General features: G+C 46.3%; 1 protein-coding gene across 4 annotated transcripts; it reads left to right on the forward strand.

Annotated features, from left to right (window-relative positions):
- Positions 1–206: 206 nt before the first annotated feature.
- Positions 207–20,285, forward strand: MGST3 (microsomal glutathione S-transferase 3). Of its 4 annotated transcripts, XM_080910133.1 has the most exons (7): positions 271–335; positions 636–765; positions 14,571–14,694; positions 15,633–15,706; positions 17,331–17,388; positions 18,839–18,911; positions 20,054–20,285. In XM_080910133.1, exons 3-7 carry the CDS (start codon positions 14,578–14,580, stop codon positions 20,188–20,190), a joined length of 459 nt encoding a protein of 152 aa, XP_080766259.1. In that variant the 5' UTR covers positions 271–335; positions 636–765; positions 14,571–14,577; the 3' UTR covers positions 20,191–20,285. The 4 variants fall into 4 exon arrangements, with proteins under 4 accessions (XP_080766258.1, XP_080766260.1, XP_080766259.1 ...); XM_080910132.1 differs by lacking the exon at positions 636–765 and having other exon boundaries at positions 207–335; XM_080910134.1 differs by lacking the exon at positions 636–765 and having other exon boundaries at positions 251–326.
- The last annotated feature ends 1,528 nt before the right edge of the window (positions 20,286–21,813 follow it).

Here is a 21,813-nt window from a genome sequence, read left to right on the forward strand (position 1 = left end):
AATGAATTTTTAGGACCCATTTAGGACTGTAGTCACGAAAAGATACGTAGGGAGGAGAGCAACTATATACACTGGGGAGCCGCAAGTAAATATGCGGACTATCCGGAACAGGGAGAGAATGCAATTTTGCTTAAGAGACAGGAGAACGCCAAAGCCAGAGGCGGTCCCGGGGGCGGTACTTGGGGCGGTCCGGGGGAAACGGTTCAGGGGCGGTTCCGGGGCGTGGCCGCGCACTGCCCTGGGCGGAGTGGGGCGGGTCCTGCGGGACAGCTAGAGCCGCACCCAGGCAGCGCTGCGCCTCTCAGGTCTGCACCAAGCGCGCCAAGGTGAGCCAGGTAAGTGTTGGTACCTGCGAGCTTCAGGAGCTTTAGCTGCGCTGGGGCACCTGAATGCCTGCACACGCACAGCCGGTATCTCAGCCACTTGAAACAGAATTAGGGTCTCTCTCCAACCCCGCTTCCTTATCGGTCTATTTGAGCTCTGCATTTCCACCCACTTTGCCCACTCCGCTCGCCCTGCATGCTCCCCTGATGGTATAGTCAAAGAAGCTCCTACCTCGCTATCTCTAACTCTGGGAGGTTGTCAAGGTCAGCTCATCCTGGATTCCTTATTTTCTTCCTCCTCCTTTACTCCAGTTGTGTAAAGACTCGGGGCTCCCTCTTCCGGCTTTCCGGAGACCACCTGACCTTACTGCAGCTGTGACACGGAGAAAAGAGCCCTGAGTTCTGCAGTGGGAACTGGCCATTCGGACCTGATCTAGCGCAGGTTTCATAAGTGGCATGCAAGCGCCGCTCCTGCTGTGGATGTCTTGTTGCTAGGATCCTTCCAGAGGGTCTCAGAGGGAATTGCGTTTGTTTTTCTCTTGCCTTATAGAAATGTTGCATTAATACCTGAACGTGGGCTTTTCCTTACTTCTGTCCTAATAGCAAGAGATTTCTTGGGAAGGGTGGGTGGGATCGTCTTTGGTCTCTTCCTTTCCTGTCTTTAAGTGTCCCTTCTTATCTTGTGTACCTACAGGGAGACCCAAAACCACAGGGGTGGGGCACCTGCAGGGTGGTGGAAGGGAGTAGAGACTGAGTCACTCCCGAGGTTGTGGTTTTTGCTAATTCTTTTCATGGGAGGCACCACTTTACAAGTAGCCTAGGATACAAGTGAGTGTGGAAAAGGGAGAAGAGGAAAAGCAGAGACAGATGGGGTAGGAAAGGAACGCTGCAGGTTGGGACTTGAATCCCTTAACTAGGGAAAGGAGGTGCCCCAGAGAGCAACCCGCTCTCGCATGGCTCTGCTGCCTGTACTGGTGGCTTAGATATGGCCTTGCAGAGTGCGCTTCAGATTTTAAGGTAGTTAGCAGAAGCCAGGGCTTCCCTGGAGAAATCTATAGGGCACCTGCAGACTGCAGTTTCCGAGAAGCAACCAAGGTTATTAGTCCGGGTTACAGGTGTGTTTTATTTCAGTGTGTCAGTAATAAGAGTATAGTGTCTGAGTCAGGGGATCCAGAGTGTTTATTCTCACAGGAGCTAAATTTATCTAAGGAGTTAAATAAAACTAACATCTGAAATCCAAACATGTGCTTCCACCCTGGGAAGTACATTCTGCTCAGCTTCTCCCTGACACAATGTTACAGAAATAGACGACTCTGTCGTGATTCTTTTTTTTTTTTTTTTTTTTTTTTTTCTTTAACCAGTGTTACTATATATAAAATGACAGTGATCGTGTGGCCAGCCATAGAAACTCCACTCCTGGGGCTGCTTCCGTACAGTCAGGAACAAAATCCTGCTGGATGCAGAGGCCTGCACTGGAATGCTAGCCCTAGAGAGCCTGGGACAGGAGAGTGGTAACTCCAGACCAGCTTGGGCCAGTTTTTGAGACCTTGTTAAAGGACAAGGGCAGAGTTCCCCTCACTTAGATTCCTTCCTGCTTGTGTAGAGTTCTGGAGGAAACAATCTGAAGATGAACTCTTTCATAGGGGGACAGCACAGATCTCTCTCTCTCTCTCTCTCTCTCTCTCTCTCTCTCTCTCTCTCTCTCACTCACACACACACACACACACACACACACACACATACATATCCAAAGAGATGCTGAAAAGCCCCTAGACCAGTCAGGAATGAGTGAATGTCAACTGAACCTGTCAAAAGTAGTTTAATATTGACTGAACATTTAGATGATCTTAAACCTATGATTTAAGTTTGAAGTTTTTTTTTTAATTTTAAAAATCTAAACTTATGATGTATACATGCACATGAATGCCTGTAAATACATGTGCATGCCTGTACATATGAAGGTGTCCTTCGTAGTCATTCTCCACCTCAGTTTTGAGACTCTTACTGAATCTTACTAATTAGCCAACCTGGCTGGCCTGAAATTGCCCAGGATCCTCCTCTCTGTGCTTGCTGAGCACTGGGGTTGCTCTACCAGGCTTTTTTTTTTTTTTTTTTTTTTTTTAAGCCATGGGCACAGGGAGCTGAAAGCAGCTACCCATGCTTACTTGACAAACAGTTTTGCTGACTGAGCCATCTCCCCAGCCCTTGCAGCTGAGTTTATTGATCCTGCTTCCAAGTCTACTGTCCTCTGGAATAAGAAACACTTGGTGTTATTGTCAGGTGTCCCTGTGTAAGATTTGCTCCCTCAGAGTCCAGGAGCCTGCCTGTTTTGAGAAATGCAGCAACTGGAGCTGGAGAGTCACATTGCTTTCCAAATACATTGAGAGTTTCACAGGCCCCTGGTTGCATTTCCAGTTCTTTCTAGACTGATCTGTTCATCTGGAATGTGATTTTTAATACTTTGGTGGCATGGCCACTTTTTTGTTACTCTTTGGAAACAGTGTCTTCACAAACCCAGGCTTGCCTCAGATGCTCAATCCACCTGCCTCTGTGTCCCTCATACTGAGACTCTTAAGTTTCTGCTGTACACAACACCCTGGACTTTTCTCTTTTTAAGTAAACAATACTTTATATTTATTTCTTCAGCTTAATAAATACAAATGGAGGGTGGACTGGGAGGAGAATAAAATCCGGAGTGTAGAAATAAATGAATTAATTAATAAGGGAATACAAATGGAGACTGGGGCTATGGCTCAGCAGTTAAGAGTACTTGCTGCTTTTCCAGAGGACCAGAGTTCTGTCCCATGTCACCAGCTTATAACTGCCTGTAACTCTAGCTCCAGGAGATTTGACACCTTCTTCTGGCAAACACACACACACACACACACAGCATACATTCATACATTTCTGGCCCACAAACCTATATGCATAAAATAATAAAAATAAAGAAGGGATGGGATTTTCTTTAAGATAGAAAAAATGCAGATGAGTATGCCAAAGCATGCTTCTAAGTCCCAAAGGCATGGGAGGGTCAAGGCAGATGGAAGCCAGCAGCCTAGGTGACTCCTTCACTTAACAACTAGTATCTCCCCAGGGATCTAGCATCTGCTAAGAATTAGAATAACTCTAAGCTGTCTTTATTTCTTACGATGGAAAATCCAAGTAGTATTAATGTGATTCATTGAAGGTCTTTTTTTTCCTCTTCTGGAAGTTATAGCTTTGCTGTCCCATTTTACTTTACGCTTCTGTGAAATGTCAGCTAACGTGTAGGTTTGTGGGAATCACGGTGCAGTAATGAAGAGCCAGCTTCAGGACTGCCCTGTCAAGCTGTGTGCCAGGAGGCTGGAAGAAGAGTTCTTCATTCACATCCTTTCCTCATAGTGCTGTATACTAAAATGAAAAGGTTCCTTTCTGGATCTTTTCCAAGATTTTTTTTTTCCCACTTTCCAATTAGAAACATGACAGTCTGTAATCAGGCCCAGGCTTGGAGCTAATTATTAGTTCTACTTTCTTGTTAATATTTTATGCTCAGGAGAGGGTCAAAGTCTGGCAAACTTGCTCTTCAGCTTGGTTCAGAGATGGGGAGGTCAAGGCCTAAAGTGCAGAATCTGGACGCACACTGCCAGGGAGTGTGGGAATCTAGGCTTTGCTCTGAAGGTAGCTGTGTGCTTTGAAGGATGTTATTTAATCTGTCTAATACTTAATTCCCTCCCCTGCAGAGGTAGTAATTCGTGATAGAGGCGCTATAAGGATTTAAATGTGCTAATGTTGGATTGCTTAGAACAGGGTTTAATCCATACTAGATAAAGATTACAAGTAATGGACTTTTCCTGCTCTTCCTCTGAGCTTTGTAATTACCCTTCAGGTCACACTGGCCTCCTCTCTCTACCATGTGAACACTGACCTGCTTGCAGGGGTCTACACTCGCTGTTTTCTTACCTGTGTTCTCTGTCACACATTACTGTCATGCCCTTTGTGGCTTCCAGCCCAGTCTTTCCCCCTCCTCCATGTGTGTACTCACCCTCACACCCCGACTGTGCATTCTGGGGGTTCGGAACTCCCTCATCCGTCTTGATATCCACTGCAGCCCTGCACGTGGGGTGCTGTGTGGTATTCGTAACAGATTGAAAAGGGAAGGAATCACTCAGAGAGTGGGAGGCGTGGAACTAGCTGGAGGCAGGCAATCCTCTGGGGAAAATGCTTTGCCCTGAACTGAATTTATCAAATGGGCTTCATCTGTTAAATGATTTGGTGTCTTTTTTTCCATGATATCGCCTTTCTCATCTAAGGTGTTTGCCTTTGAACCACTAGAAGCAAGATGTGAGATTTGTCTAGAGTCCTGTGTCCTGGAAGGCTCAGTTCTAGGCTATCTAATATGACCCAAGTCAGGTGCCAGGATATCCCGGCCCATGGAACTTTAGGTGTGTAGAATCTCTTTAAGAAACCCAACATCATACCTACAGGAAGACCTGGAATTTATTCTAACAAATCTAATGTCCTTGAATTCCTGGGACACAAGATTGCCATTTCTTCCCAAACAAGACTCATTGTCATTCAAGCATGTATGTTTGGAGTCTTGCCACATAGAAGCTAAACTCTGAAGAATAAAAAATAAGTAATTTTCTGCCTTGGCCTTAACTGGCACAACAGTGCAAGCTTGTCCCATAGCACCAAGAGCCATTCACTTGGTTTCCAGCCTCCCACCAGCCCGGTAATGGATTTAACAGTTGTTTTCAGTAGGGACAATCCACCAGTGTTGGAATGAAAACACCACCTGAAGCTTGAATGTGGCTGAGCTGTGCATGCTTAAGTGTAGCGCTGAATGGGTTTAGATTAAAGGGGAGAGTCTTCCATCTTCCCAACATGACTCATTTCCAGACCTGCTGCCAGGGCATGGATGAGGTCCTGAGGTCCTGAACAGGACCCACTGAGTCCTTCCAGCTGCAGCCGGCTCACAAGAATGAACAAGCGGGCAGTCCATACATCAGGCTACTTTTGTTCAGCAGCTTCCTGGTTGCAGCCCTTGGAACAATAGCTACTGAACCTGCATCACGAAGCAATGTGAAAGTGCACAGTCTAGGTTTGTAGTCCTTTTCTTAAGTGCCTTTAAGTTAGTGGTGACTAGTCACAGCAGGCAGGTGGCAGAGGCAAGAGGATTTGAGTGGTGCTCATTTGAAGGTGTGACCAACGAACTTTGAGGTGTTTGTTGTGGAGGTGAACTAGAACAGCCATTACCTATTATGGCACCGTGGGATGAACAGGGAAATGGCGTGACTCTCACGGGCTCTTCATCCTCGAGGTAGAATTACCTCATTTTGATTCCCCTCATTTCCTACTTTTCCCCCACCAAGCTGCTTCTGGGCTTAGGAGAGTCAGCTGGAAGTGCTCCCCTTCAGGAATTCTGCTGGCAGATTCTGGGGACATCACTGTTGTGGTAATCCGGTTTCCACAAACCCTATCTCTGATTCCTCCTCCTGTGATCGCCAGCCTTACTTCACTGGGGCAAAATCCCACCAGGAATCGCTGAAAGGTCTTTTTCTTTGTGGAAATATCCAAAGGCCCAATCAAAGCTGAATTGTTAGGGGGAGCTTTGAGTGAATAAACTGAGCCTCCAGTCCCACCCGGGTTTGCTGAGCCATCTGGTATGCGGGTCTTTAAGAGACATCAGTTTGATATGATCAAGCCAATCCTTTAAATAATCATCCCTGGGTCACCATCATTAAATTGTTGGGGTTTTGCCATATAAAATAATTGGACTGGTAGTGCAACCAACCAAATAAGGGGTGCTATGAGACTTTGGGGGAATGATGGCTCTGCTGAGCTAGGGATACTTAGTTATGGTCACCTTCCGGTTTGTGTTAACATAAAATACCAGCTAAAAATTTGCAAATGAGCGACATCACAAACTGAAATAGAGGTTGCTGTTTAATCTGGGTTTTGTTTACTTAAAGTCAAAGAGAAAACTGTCGTTTAGGAAAAACCTAAGGTTCTGTGTAACTTGGTGACTCAGGAGTGATAAATTCTTTAGGACAAGTGCCTACACCCATAACTCCTGCCTTTTGTTCTACTTATGCAATGCTGATTGTGCCCTGGGGCATTTCACTGGGTAGCCAAGAGGACTTGGGTACACAGCGAAAGAGAATGTTTCACCAGAAGCATTACTTGACTGTAGGCTTGCCCAGAGCCCTTCCTGTAATGAGAGAACTATGCTCCAGTGAGATAAGGCCGGCAGGGGCAGAAGCAGGAAACAGAGACTGGGTTGATGGGAACCAGATTACGAGAACAGTGATGTTCCCAGGAGAACCTGTCAGCAGAATTCCTAAAAGAGAGCACCTGAGCCAAAGAACCTAAGGCCCCCAGTGCTGCTGCCTCGGATCCTGGAATAGAGCGAATCCTGGAGGTGAAAACAACAAATGCCACGTTTTAAGCCTAGATCTTATGGCTCTTAGCCTGAGGTATGGATGGTGTCTGTGACGTACCTATAGTCTACTTCTGTCTACTAACTAGCTATACGGTACAGCCATGGAGTGCTGTTCTATCTCCATCCTTATAGACCACAGGGGCTGGTTACCAGAGTTCCCTCATTCTCCTAGAAACCCACCATGGCCTGGGGCCTTTTATTTGTTTGTTTGTTTGTTTGTTTTGAGGAGGGGACTAGAAGATACTTTATGGCAGTTTAAAAACTACCTATATATGCACATATATGTATGTGTATATAGTTACTATGGTTTGAACATACCAAAATAATTAGATCTATAGCATAGCTGCAACAGAGGCATCTATAAAACCTCTTACATATGTCATGGTGAAGAACTGAATGCTTCCTCCATACGCAGGGAACAAAACAAGCATGTCCACTTTTGCCTGTTCTGTTCAACATTGTATTGGTTCTATCTAGGAACATTCACCAAGAAGAAAATTAACAGCAGTGACCAAAAAGAAAAAGCCATTCCTATTGGTAAGGAAGCAAAACTCTTTCTCAAAAGAAGATCCTAGATGTAAAATATTCTAAAGACCCGGGAGGCTGGTATTTTGTAAATACTCAGCTCTAAACATGTGAAAGGCTGGATCCCAGGGCCGTGAAAATGTAAAGTGAAACCAAAGAGTCTCTGTCTGGCTGCAGCCTCCCCTGGGCTTCTATGCTTTTCTCTTTGCTCCTGCAACAGAAGTAGGGTGCGGCTGCATTGCTCAGGACATAAGCTCTGCCAAGGATTGTTCCTCAGTCCTGCTTCCAGCTCACAAGGCGCTAACTCTGCAGGGCGACTTAGTAGCAAACGGTTGAGACGCTGGTCAGTCTGCTGGCACTCTGACCCCAGACCTGCATTCACCAATGATGGAGGCTTGGGAAAATTGCCAAATTCCTCTTTCTTTGCCTTATTTCCCTCCCAGGTAACGTGAGAACAGCAGTAATAGCAACTGTGGCATAGGGTTATCATGGCGGGAAAGAGGCTTAGCTTACATAAGCGTCTCTACCAGGTGTGCGTGGGGCCCCGTAGTTAGATTCTCAACATGTGCTGGTGAGATGATTTCCTATTTTGCTGTCTCTTCCGGAAAGAATAACATCCCACTAAGCCCTTAAATATGACTTTCACTTAGCTCATGCTCATTTAGAATTCGAGGCACAGCAATTCATGGTAGAAGAAGTAACAATCTCCTGAAGGTCCTCCCTTGCGTAGTAGTGACCATCAATCACTTGTGCAGTGTGACAAGCCTTAAACTCCAACTCCTTTGACTGGTTAAAAAAAAAAAAAAATCAGGTCTGGTGATTGTAGCTGTAAAGAGAGATCCTGGAAGGCAAAGGCTCTCACAGGCCAGGATCAATAGTTAAAATTTTGGGGCTGTGGCGGGGTGTGTTGGGGCACCCTCTTGCCTACTTGTTTAGTTCATGTTCAGCCAAATGTTAAAACTGAAAAGCCGGACTTGGTCCTGTGATGTGTGCAGGATCTGGTGTAACTGTGAAAGGTCTAGCCTCAGCTCATCCTGTAGCCATCATCAGGTTATAGGGATGCCACAGGCAGTGGAGGGTGCCAGGACCATCCATTAGGAAGCGTTGCGTAGATCACCGAGCCAGGGGTGTGCTTCTCAGTGTGACTTGGATACAATCATCACCCCCACCTACAACGTTCCTCTTTTCCCTAAAACAAGTGTTTTAAAATTTCATTCATTCTCGTGTGCATGGGTATTTCACCTGCATGTTTGCTGGTACAACATGTAGGTACTTGGTGCCTATAGAAGCCAGAAGAAGGCATTGGATCCCCTGAAACTGGAGTTATTGACCGTTGTGAGCCGCCATGTGGGTGCTGGGAATTGAACCCAGGTCCTCTAGAAAAGCAGCCAGTGCACCACTGAGCCATCTTTCCAGCCCTAAACAACAGGGTCTTTATTTTATTTGAATGTTTTTACCATCCAGCCATTGCCTCCCCAGACAGCAGTTTTTAAAACATGATCTCTGGGCAGTGATCTAGACACCTGGGAACTTTTGAAAGTTGCATTCACAGGCCCCACTGGAGCCCTGCTGAATCCGAAACTCTGGGCGGGGGCATGGCTTAACACAACTTCCAGGTGAAGACTGAGAACTGCAGCACACTCATCGGAGCTTCTGTATTTGTGCACCTGACTATTAAGAAACACAAATGGGAGGCTTGTATCTTAAGTTCTGTTTGGGTTCATGTTACAGTAGCCAGTTGGTCTGCGGGGAAACATAGTTACAAACATTCATTGCAGAGCTTCTGTGTCCAGACCCTGAAGACCTAGGAAAAAGTTCTCAAACTCAACCACCTTATCTCTGTGGGTCCATAAAAGAGCTGCAGGTGTGTGATCAGCAAGATGTGTGCAGCCCACTAGAGTGCTCACGGACTTGTATATCAGTTATCAGCTCCTGAGGCCTGGCCCTTTAAGCTATCTGCTGCCTCTGGATTCGTAACAGCCCAGGGTGTGGCTGAGGTTGCCTGGGTGTGGATTCTGAACTGAGCTGCCTTCCCTTCTTGGTGCACCCTGACCCAGAGGCCACCCTCTAAGGGCTGAGAACATCCATCTCTTTTTCCTACAGTCTCAGAAAAGAACTTAGTCAATGAGAAAGGATTTTTGAACCTTGACTGAATTAAGCCAATCCCATCCTTCAAGGCTAAGGTTTAATTATTTTTATTCCTTGAATCTAAGTTTTTAGCAACAACGATGCAGACCTGTATGTTCTAGATTCTTCTTAACTATGTAATTCATCATCCTGTTTCGTCCATGGTATCAAGAGATGCTTTGGGAGGAAAAATAGCAGAAGTAGTTTAGGTGACTATCTAAACTATACTAAACCAGGTACTATAGAAGATGCCGAGTTGTCTCTGTATGTGGGGTGGCAGGACATTCCTGAAAGCCACCCAGAGTTCCTGCTGTGACCATTGTCTCTATAAGCACCTGCATATACCATGAGCAGTCCTAGCCATGAGAAAAGCCAGGCTACACAGAGCTCAGTGGCTGTTCTCATTGCCTTCTAAGGGCAGGTTAGGCATATGAAGTAGGACTCCTCACTTGAAGGGGGTATGTGGAGGTGTATAGGAAAGGCTCTTCCACGTTTCGGAAAGGCAGCACTTCAGGCTTGGTCACTGTATCTGTTCACAAGTGTCCAAGGCTCCTGCAAAAGAGACTCCATAGGGAGAAGAAGGCTCTCCACTACGGAGGATCACATGGTTTCTACCAACTGCCCATGCTAGTATCCCATACCCCTTCAGTTAGTTCTCTGCCTTTCCTGCTGAACCATTTCACCAGGCTCCTCACCCCCCCCCCCCATGGAAATGGAATTACATCATCCAATCCCCACTTTCCTCCCTCTGGCCCCTCCTAGCTACTCTTCCTCCCTCAAGCTGATAGACTCTTTGGCTTTACTACTGTTATGTGCACATATGTGAGTGTATGTGCATGTACAAATGCATATAAATACAATCTTCTGAGTCAGTTTTTATTGTGTGTATATGGTTTCAGAGCTGACTACTTTGCATTCAACAACCAGTAAGGACGCTCATTCCTTGGAAAGGCTAGTTCTCCATCTCCCAACAGACATTAGTGGCCAGAAGTTATTTGCCTAAAGGTGGCACCCTGTGACATTTCCTCCTTCCATTAAAACATGTCCACTGGATTGCCATTGCAGCCACTTCTAGGAGAGACTTGTTTCACAGCAGACTTGTTGGTATCCAGGTCCTTACAATCCTTCCATCTCCTTTTCCATGATGTCCCCAGAGGCTGTAGGTACAGGAGCTGTGATAGAAATCTACCAGTTTCAGCTGTACCCCCCACAGTCTCTGCACTGTGTCCAGCTGTGGTTTTCTGTGATGGTCTCCATTTTCTGTGAGGAAAAGCTCCTTTGATGAAGGGTGGTGTCTACCTGTGGGCAGGATACAAGTTCGTATGCGTGAAGAATTCTGTTGCTCTTGCTGTCTTGCTCCTCTCTTGCCTTCCTGCCCCCTCTCCCCATTCCCTTCCCCCCTCTCTCCACCTGCTCATGACTGGCTTCCACTCCCACCCCCTCTGCCTTTCTCTGCCCCTACTGCCCTCTGAACTCCCCTCCCCACGCCTTGAATAAACTCCATCTATACTATAAAAAAGAATTACGTCGGTCCAGCAAAGTGACAGTAGAGCAGTATTTCTTGAGGTGATCTCACAAGCTCTGGATTATTGGCTAGGTTTCCAGTACCAGGCATGATATCTTCCTGTCGAATGGGCCTTAAGTCCAGTTAGATAGCTGTTGGTTGCCACCGAGCTGTGAAACATGCTGACTGCACCTTTATGCATATCTTGCCAGGATGATTATTGGTCGTGGTTCACAGGCATTGCAACTGGGAAGGGCCGTTTAATTGCTCCCTGCCCTTGGCAGTAGATATCCACCAGAAGATCACTTCTCCCTCCTTGCCGCCTGGCTGCTCTCAGACATCAGAAAGGGGTCGGCAACTAATGCCCATTCTGGTGTTTTGCCCAACTAGAGTGTTTTTATGGATTCTAAAACCTGACCTGGTCCTCGGTATGCCCTCATCCCCTTGAGCCTCCAGACTCACAAACTGCCCTAGAGCAGATGTTTCCTTTCACTGTCCTTACAGACACAGCCCTGACAGCCTTGGAGGCAGCTCCATTTTCAGTGGCCTGTTTGGCCCCAGATGCTTACCTCCAAGGTAGGCAAGTAGGCTTGGTCACTTTCTGTTTTCAAAGGGTTGTTCAGAATTCACACTGTATTTTTGCTACATAATTAGTACCATAGCTTCTCACATGTCTTGACTTTATAACTTGAAAAGAGAAGGAAGGAGACGAAACTTGGAGAGCATCCAGGCCCTCTTCTTTGAAGCTGGGCAGGTGTGACTTTTCACCTGGAGGCATCTTGTGCTGAGTCATAGAGACAATCTGGAGTGTGTCTGGCCCCTCTGAAGGGCAAGTGAACCGGGCAGGGTGAAGACCATAAGAGGGGAAATCTGGTGAGAATTGATTGCTGTGTGCAGTGCTGGGGTGGTGGCAGGTCTGAGGGGCTTAGAACCCAAATGTTGTTTTCCTAAGGCAGGAGAACTGTAGTTTTTAATTTACTTATGTTTATGTACATGGGTATTTTGCCTGCATGGATGTCTGTGAGCCACATGAGTGTAGGGCCCTTGGAAACTAGATGGAAGTAGTTACAGGATTCCTGGGACTGGAGTTAGAGATGGTCGTGAGCCACCATATGGGTGCTGGCCATCAAAACCGGAAATAGTAGCCAGTGCTCCCAAATGCTGAGTCACCGCTCATAAAGACTGAGCAATCTGCTCATCCCCCAAATTTCATATTGAGAAAGACATTGTAGCTCCACTGCAGACAGGACTGTAAGAGGCCATGGGAGCAGACAGATCTGAGTTAAATCTTACCCATAATAATTTCTGCTTTAGACTCTGCGTGCAGCACATAAGCCCCAGGTGTTCCTCTGCTGGTAGGGGTACTGGAATCATATCCTTTTGTCTTTACGGATCACTAGAAATGTTCTGCAGCAGGGCAACGCCCTAAGCTGGCTGTTGGGAAGATGAAAGCTAGACACCCATCAGAGACAGTCTTTATTTATTTGTGGGTGCGTGGATATGTGATCTGTTTGCATACTCATGCATGTGGAAGCCATACGACAACCTGGGTCCTTGTTGCTCCTCAGGAGGAACCCATCTTGGTTTTTTGTTTGTTTGTTTGTTTGTTTTTGTTTTGTTTTGTTTTGTTTTTTTGAGACAGGGTCTCTCACTGACACCTGGAGCTCTCCAATCAGGCTATACTGGCTGTCCTGCAAGCTCCTGGAATCTCCTATCTCCATAACACTAGGATGCCATCTTACCTAACTTTTTTGCATGGGTGCTAAGGATTGAACTCAGGTCCTCATGGTTGCTCAGCAAGCATTTTACCAACTAAGCCATCTCCCCAGCCCTTAAAGGCAAAGCACAGGTGGGCCTTGAACTTATGATCTTCTTGCCTCACCCTCTTAAGCATTTGCCTACCAGTATGTTCTACCAGCAAGAGATCATACAGGAGCTCCTCCTGACTTGAGGCAGCCTTGCATGTGGTAGGGAGTTTTACTTCAGCATATTCTGAGGTGTTATAGCTGCCATTTCTGCCAGCCTGCTCTGAACCCATAGCTTACAGAGCTTAGTGGACAGCCCAGTGGGCACTGAGAGGCTTAAAGCCTCTTCTACCTGCTAAGTTTTGCTCTCTCTGGTGCCCAGTCCAAGTCTTTCCCTTAAGACAAGAGCTTGAATGCTGAACACTGCAAGATGAGCCAAGATTAGCTTTTTCTCTAGTCAGTTTCTCCTGCGTGGTCAGAAAAATTTAAAGAATTCTATCTTGAAACCACATAGCTACCACCCCAATCTATAGTTAACATTTATTCAGCTTGTATTCCCAACTTTTTATGCATTCCAAAATAAGTTGCTGATATCAAAACTCTTTGTGGGGTTTGTGATGATCTGATGGGCAGCCTGGGTTCTTAGGAGCCTGCCAAACTGTGTTTTGTCCACACCATCATTGGCTTGGGGGCCATGCTTTGATGGTAGAGCACTCTAGCAGGGCTTCTCCACTCTGGCTTCTAAAACTGTGCCAGCATGTGGCCAGGATCAGGGTGCTAGGGTAGTCCCAAGGCCCTGACCTCACAGCCATCCTCTCCGGAAGCCATTGTTGTAGATGCTACTCGGTTAAAGTGTGTCATGTCAAATACATCCCAATGCAAATGTTAGTGGCCATACCATGCTACAGTGACCACTGTGATGATACCAGGGAAATTTATAGATGGATGTTGAACCAAAGAGAATATATAGCTAGTTATGGTAGCACACGCCTGTAATCTCAATACTTGGGAGGCAGAGACAATATGGTTGCTGTGATCTTAAGGCCCCTCTGGATTATATATTGAGCACCAGGCCAATTTAGGCTACACAGAGAAACTCTGTCTCAAGAACTGCAATTATGTAGCCCATGAGATGGCTCAGTGGGTAAGGGTGTCAGCTGCCAAGGCAGATGACTGGAGTTCAACCCCAGAGCCCACATGTTGGTAGGAGAGAAGAGACTCCTACAAATCACCCTGTCACCTCCTCCATGTGCACACATCTGTACAAGCATGGGTGTGTGTGCACACAAAAATACATAAGGGAAATAAGGAAATAAAATCTGTTCTTAAAATGGAAAGGAAGAGATAGAGGAAGGAGACAAGGTGGAGAAAGGAAGGAAGGACATGAGTGAATTGATACTTCCCTGAGACCATACTGAAGACTGGAGTAATTTTTTAATCCTGTTTTCTAATACACGGTAGTATTTCTGATGACCTCTTAGGTCTTTTTAAAGTGGAAGAGTGTATGTGTGCCATATATATGTATGTATGGTATGTGTGATGTGTGATACATGCATTTGTGTTACTTGTGTGTGTGCAGGTTCTCTTAACCTGCACATGCTCAAACGAAGGCCAAAGGTTAACTCTGATTTTTTTTAACCTCTCTCGCTCTCTACCTTCTTTTTTGAGGCATGTTCTGTCACTAAGTCTGAAGCTCACCTTTTTTACTAGAACTGGCAGCCAGTGAGTTCCAAGGATCCTCTCGTCTTTATCCCCAACACAGCCCAGCACAGTAGGGGCTGAGGATCCAGAGTCCTGTTCATACAGCAGGCTCTTTACCTGCTGAGCCAATCTCCCCAGCCCTGCAATGAGGCACAGAGCTAAGACCTTCCATGATGCCCACAGCATTAGGTTGGTTTCCCACTGTGTTGTACTTTCTTCCACAGAGCCAAGATGGCTGTCCTCTCTAAGGAGTATGGATTTGTGCTTCTCACTGGTGCTGCCAGCTTCGTGATGGTGCTCCACCTGGCCATCAACGTGGGCAAAGCCCGAAAGAAGTACAAGGTAGAGGTAAGTCGGCTCACCGGCAGGTGCCTCTGTGGGCTTCCTGAGGCCACTGGCTTATCCAAGGCTTGTTTTTTAGTCCTGGAGGGAGAGCTGAGTTATTGGTGGTGGCAGGTGGTAGCAGTTTTTGAACAGCACCCGTTAGGATTTTGTTCTTAAGAGGCTGGGTCGTAGTTTACACTTTGTTGGACTTTGGCTCCTCTGTGGAAAGACCGGGCCTGCTGGGATTAAAAGTCCGTTTTTGTCTGGAGCAGTTTGCCAGGGACACTGCTGTTTTCTAAAAAGGGTAAAGCAGTCGTATTCCTAGTTTGCCAGTTTGAAAAGGATGTCTTAAGTTGATTTTCCTGATTCCTAAATAGAGAAGAGATGCTGGGCTTAACCTGAGTTTAGCCAGTCAGTAGCTGCAGAAAGGAAGTCTGTTAAATACTTCCTTTAGTTCTGGCTGAGCTAAAAGGGGAACTTCTAAAGCTCTCCCGGGTGAGCAATTAGATGTCTGTTTGCATTTAGCATCTTGTAATTAGACTCCGCCAGTGGAGGTTCTTTTCAAGTGTGCCTATCTGGCTGCCTCTCCCTTTATTCTAATGGACACTTGCAATAAAAGTCCCACTCACTCAATGAAGGGAGATCTTAGGGGGGTGTGATGTGTGATGACTCTTGGGAATCAGCCATTTCTCCATGGTGTCTCTGTAATCATCTGCAGTCCACCATTGATTTATGACATCAATGAGAGACACTGGCTGGGCAGAAGCCACTCCTGTCTCTTTTGCAACCACAACACAGTCACAGGCTCTCACACCAAACCTGCTGCTGAGAACTGAGAACCAAGTGACCAGAGACTGCAGAGCCCATCTGTCAGGAGGCCAGCAGAAGGTGCCTTGGCATGTCTCTGTCTCGGTGTTGTTAAGTCTCAACACTTACACTCTGCTTGGCCTTTGCTTTAACAGTACCCAGTCATGTACAGCACAGATCCTGAGAACGGGCATATGTTCAACTGCATTCAGCGCGCCCACCAGAACACGTGAGTCTCCTGCCAGACGGCAAAGATGTCCATCTCTTCAGTCCCACGTCTCTGAATTTGCTCAGTGATAGCATGGCGGTCATGGGTACCTCATTAGAACATTAGTGTTGGGGGAGGGGGGCAAGGTGGCTCACAAAATTTTGCCAAACCTCATAATCTAAATTTGATCCCCAGGGACCCACATGGCAGAAGGAGAAAACCAAGTCTAACTTACACACGTGAGCCATGGCATCGGTACACACACATGCAGCCACTCATCACCACAAATAAAAATAAACTTAAGTTACTATGTGAAGAGATTTGAATACTGAATAAAACTAAGTGTTTTTAGAATGGAAAAATCTTCTTATTCAGGCTATGGTGGCATACATCTTAAATCCCAACACTCATGAAGTAGAGTCAGGCATATATCTCTGTGAGTTTGAGGCCAGCCTGGTCTACAGAGTGAGTTCCGGGACAGCCTGGGCTACCCAGAGAAACCATGTCTTGAAAGACAAAACAAAACAAAAACTTCTAAGTTTTTCAGAAATATCTTTTCCTGTTACTGTGATAAAAATGAGCTTAGGGAAAGGTTTATTCCAGCTCACAGTTCAAGGGCCAGTCCATCATGGTGAGGAACTCATAATAGAAAAGTCAAGATGACAGGAGCCTGAAGCAGGGGACAAGGGGTTCCATCGCATCCACAGTCAAGAAGCAGAGAGTGATGAAGGCCTGCTACTACTCAGCTCCTTTCTCTTACACAGTTCAGTGGTGGGCAGTTCATAATCTTCCATGGGCATGCCCAGCCTCCAGGTGAATCTAGATTCTGTTGATAATTAGCAGCCATCACAATGTCTTTAATGTGACCCTCTGCAGTGTTTGCAACACACACACACACACAGAGAGAGAGAGAGAGAGAGAGAGAGAGAGAGACAGAGACAGAGAGAGAGAGAGAGAGAGAGAGAGAGAGAGAGAGAGAGAGAGAGAGAGAAGTGGAGAAAGGTCCAGGATGGAAGGTATACTGACCAGACTGGTGATGGCAGAGATTAGCAGCTGGTCATAAAGGCAGACAGGAAACAGAGTCCTCTGCTGAGCTGCATCCCTCAGAGCCCACCCTGAGTGGCCTATACCTTCCAATGAGGCCCCTGTCCCACAAAAACTTCCGAAAGCAATGCCTCTAAGTGGAGACAGCCATCTGAACGTGTGAGCCTGTGGGCATCTCAGATGGAGCTTCCATTAGGAGACCTTTCCCAATCTAAGAACTTGCTCGGGAGTTTGTTTGTGAAGTCCTCTTACTCTCAACTAGAGCAAAAGCTGGTGGCTCCCAGTAAACCAACTTCTCCCTTTCACCAGTGTTTACAACCTTCCAGCAGGAAGGTAGAGTTCCTTGTAGTTCTTAAATCTATGAGGAAACGTTTTTGTTGATTTGGGGGGGGGGGTTGTTGTTGTTATTGTTGTTGTTTTTCAAAACAGGGTTTCTCTACATAGCCTTGGCTATCCTGGAACTCACTCTGTAGACCAGGCTGGCCTCAAACTCACAGAGATCCTCCTGCCTCTGCCTCCCTAGGTATAGGGATTAAAGATGTGGGCCACCTCCTCCCAATTTAAGAATACTTTTTTAAAGGTTACTTTCTGTCCATTCCAGGTTGGAGGTGTACCCTCCCTTCCTATTTTTCCTAACCATGGGAGGTGTTTACCATCCGGTAAGTTTCTTCTGGGGCTGTTTATCCATTTAGATGTAGTTCCTGAGCACAGGGAGAAGGAAACAAACACTAAATGAGGAGCCTTGGTCTCAAGCAGCACATATTTAAAAGGATTTTATCCACTGATTTGTTGTGAAGTCTGCTTTAAAGTAGGCAGTATTTCGCCTAGTTTTTCCAGAGTGAGGAAGAGCCTCTTAGGCACTGTTTAGCTTTCATGGGGTCATCTAAGCCACAGAAGCATGGAACTTTGAACCCAGGTCTATTTCTAAAAGGCTTGTGTCCACAGGGAGTGGATTTTACTTTCCTCATTCAGCTCTGCAAAAAGCCATCTACCCACACCCAAGGTTACAGCAGTGAACAAGACAGGCAGACGCCTGGATTAATCGCTCTTTCCTTTCGTTGGGGTCAGAAGTAAATTATTTGGTATGATAGAAAGTGGTGAGTGCCCAGTGGCAAACTGTTGGGAGGTGGAGTGGGGGTGGGTTATGAGTAGTGTGGCCAGGCTCAGGGATCTTAGGCGACAGTTACAGCAGACTCACAAGAGATGGGGAAGAAGGAACTGCAGGTGTGTCTGTCTGTGGCACCCAGCATTGAGAAGGCATGGAGTCATTAGTCACCTGAGGTTATGGCAGTGAACGGGACAGGCGGCATCTGTGTGACTGAAAACAGCCACAAACACCAGCTCTGTAATGAAGAACAGTCTGGCAGACTAAGCTTAAACAGAGAGTCACCGGGCTTTTCTTCATAGATGGACTTCCTCCTACCACAGATACTTCTTATCCCGAGTCAATTCAAGCAAACTCTTCCCATAGCGCCACCCCTTAGCACTACCAGATTGGAAAAGGACTTGGGGGACGTCACCCGCTCACCCTACTCCTCTTACTCTGGCTAGTGGGGTCTTTCAGGATTCAACCTACATAAGGCTTTAATCTCTCCTGTTGGGGGTGTTGGGAATGGGGAGCCCTTTTCCCTCTGAGTACACATCTTCAGGGGCGTGCTATACATTTTTTCTCACCTTGTCTTGAGCTCCACCCCTACAATGTGCAGGCCGCAGCACTGGCTGCATACAGGCGTTGTCACCGCAGATAGTGCAGCCCAGCAGCTGTTCAGTCAGTGTGGGACCCAAGGTCCCACTTCAGATGTCAGATGTCTCTTCTCACTCATCCTGGAACCCCGAGGCCTGCCTGCCCGCCCTTGACCTGAGCTCTTGAACCAGTTCCTCCAGTTACCCTGAGCAAGAAGTTCCTTCTAGTCCACCATTAGGAAGCAGTTGAAGACGACTACCAGTCTTTCCTGACCGAAAACAAGTAACCTCATTTCGTGACTCTGAGAAATACATTAGCAAATGCATGAAATTACCCTTGGTCCACGAAAGTGTAGTCAGCCATAGGCATTAATTAGTAAAGGTCTGTTCCTTCAAGGCAAACACTGAACTGTCCTTTTGTCTTAGCGCATAGCTTCTGGCCTGGGTCTGGCCTGGATTATTGGGCGAGTTCTATACGCATATGGCTACTACACAGGAGGTAAGTACCTGTTGACATCTGCCAAAAAAATACATTTTAGATTTATCTTCTTTAACATGTATTATGTACCTGTGTGTACGGGCCCACAGAGGGCAGACAGGATATTAATCCCCAGGAGCTGCAGCTACCGATGGCTGTAAGCCACCTAACATGGATGCTGATGGCTAAATTTTGGTCCCCTGCAAGAGCATCAAGTGTGCCTAACCATTGAGCCATCTTTTCTGCCCCCAAAACAAATGTTATTCCTTCTTTTTTTTTTTTTTTTTTGAGACGTAGCTCTGGCTGCCCTGGAACTCACTCCATAGAACATGCTGGCCTCAAATTCACAGAGATGTGCCTGCCTCTACCTCACGAATCACCAAATTTTAAATATTGTTACTGTATTTTAACTTTTGGCTGGGATTTTAAAATGGAAGAAGTAGGGCCATTGAGATGGCTCAACTGTTAAGATGATTGACTGCTTTTGTTGAGGATCCAGGTTCAATTCCCAGCACCCACACGGCAGCTCACAACCATCTGTAACTCCAGCTCTAGGGGATCCATGCAATTAGTGCACAGACACACACGCAGACAAAATACCCATATGCATATCATATGATACAATTTAAAATGAGGAAGGGGCTTGATAATTAACATGGGAGGTCTGTTCTTTTTCTTCTTACTGCCCTTAGAATAGTAACAAACCTTTGCGTATTTTCTAAGTGCCAGTTGCTCGTCTGTGAACTTCACATAGGGTATGCAACCTCACAATTCCACATACAGCTAGCAGCCTGTTTTGCAGATGAGGAAACAGCCTTAGAAATATTAAGGGGCTAACCAGAGCTAACAGGAATCAAAACAAGGTGTTACGTCAGCAAAACCTGACCACCGCTGGGATAACTGGTTAGCAGAGGAGAAGGCTATGTGTCATTCTGGCGGCAAATGCTCCTATTGGGCCTACACGAAGTTTTTGACCTATGGAGCCCTGCACGGTGCAGGCAATGCCATTGCAGAATGACTTTGCACAAAGCTTCTAGCGTACTGATGGCTGTAGGCTAGAGTTGGTCAACCTCCCAAGAACAGGTGGTTGAATATACGACCTCACATGCTGGAGCAGAAAGGCTTGTGAATGTTCTGGTAACTTCTGCTGTCTTGTTTTTCAGACCCTAGCAAGCGGTATCGAGGAGCCGTGGGCTCTCTTGCCCTCTTTGCCTTGATGGGCACAACTGTGTGTTCTGCCTTCCAGCATCTGGGCTGGATTAGGCCTGGCCTAGGCTATGGGTCCAGATCCTGCCACTGAGGAATGGGAGGCCTTTCAGCTCTTACCCTTGCTTCCAACTCCACTGTTTTTTAAAATATAATAAAAACTTATGTGGCATCAGCCTCTTACCTAAACCTCCTGACTACCTCTTTCTGAGACCCTCACTGAAATGAGTGCGCCATTTCTACCCATTAAGAGCAAGGCTGTGAGTGTCCCTCCTCCTGTAGCCTGTGAAGCTGAGATAAAGTCTGCCTGTGGAGCCCTGGCCCTAGTTCATATATTACACTGCTTGATGCTGGTAATTAACAGTATGGACTTTTTAAAAAAATCTATTGAAGACTGTTTATATTGTTTAAAACATTAAGAAAGGGTTTAATCAGATGAGCAGGTAAAGACACTTGTCATTAAGCCTGATGACCAAAGTTTAACTGGTCCCCACAAGTTATCCTCTGACCTCTACGTGTGCACTATATGTTGCACATATATGTAATACCCATACATATAACATAATGGTTTAAGTTAAGCAATAGACATGGATGATAAAGATAGTGAGGACAGTGATGTCAGGACTACTAATAGCTCATTTCATAGATGAGGAAACAGGCCTAGAAATGTCTGTGCCAGGGCTGGAGAAATGGCTCAGCAGTGAAGAGCACCAACTGCTGTTCGAGGACCCAGGTTCAATTCCCACCTCCCATATGGCAGCTCATAACTGTCTATAACTCCAGTTCCAGGGGATCTGACACCTCACATAGACATACATGCAGGCAAAAAATAATAATTTTTAAAAATGTCTATGCAGGTGTCTGATTAGGAGCAAACAGGAAAGGCATCCAGAGAATGGTCCAAGCGGGCAAGATAATGGCTATGAAGTATGAACAAGAACATCATCTCTACACCTTGTTGGGGGGCCAACAGGGTGGCCCCTAGCTGTGAGTGGCTTTTAGATGATAACATTTAAAACAAACCCACAAGTTCTTCCTCTGTGCCAGCCACGCCTCACATGCTCTATAGCACTGAGGATTGGAGCTAGGAGTTGAGCAGAGGCCGAATTCTAAAACCCATGCATTTCCCATTGTACTGAATCACTCACGCTTCAGAGACGAAGCACTGGAGGGTGGCTCAGCCTTGCCTGGATGACTGTGACACCCTTGGGAATTAGATCAGAATACATTCCCCAGTCAGGTCATGAGAATTTGTCATCAGTGTACTGAAAAAAAACAAAGGAAATGGATTTTCCCACCCATCCCATAAAACTCTAAACTAGCCTTCACTTTAGCAGCAGTAGGTGTTCCCTTATGAAATGAGGGTGGGTTTTATTCGTGTTATGTAAAAAGTGCACCCAGGGGACCTGGAGAAAACTTTTCCTCTCAACTGCACGCTCGGCGAGGTAGGAGGACCCAGGAGGACCCAGTGCTGGTCTCTGGGGCACTGGCTTCCCTGTGTGACAGCCTGAGCAGTGGAGTAACCAGGTAGGAACAGCAGCTTGGGGTGCCTTCTAGTGTTAGTCTTTATCCAAGTCCTCATTCATGCCTCTTAAGTCAGGGGTTCCCTAATGCTGGGGCCCTTTAATATGGTTCTTTATGTTATGGTGACCCCCCAACCATACATTTTTTTTCATTTCTACTTCATAACTGTAGTTTTGTTACTGTCACAGATCAT

Source organism: Micromys minutus (genome assembly GCF_963924665.1).
Source record: "Micromys minutus genome assembly, chromosome: 1".
Taxonomy (NCBI): Eukaryota; Metazoa; Chordata; class Mammalia; order Rodentia; family Muridae; genus Micromys; species Micromys minutus.

Excerpts from the sequence above, each read along its gene's own strand:
- MGST3 (XM_080910132.1), top strand. The coding sequence starts at position 14,578 with ATGGCTGTCCTCTCTAAGGAGTATGGATTTGTGCTTCTCACTGGTGCT. Across the intron at positions 14,695-15,632 it reads GAAAGAAGTACAAGGTAGAG|TACCCAGTCATGTACAGCAC; the intron begins GTAAGTCGGCTC and ends TTGCTTTAACAG. Across the intron at positions 15,707-17,330 it reads CAGCGCGCCCACCAGAACAC|GTTGGAGGTGTACCCTCCCT; the intron begins GTGAGTCTCCTG and ends TGTCCATTCCAG.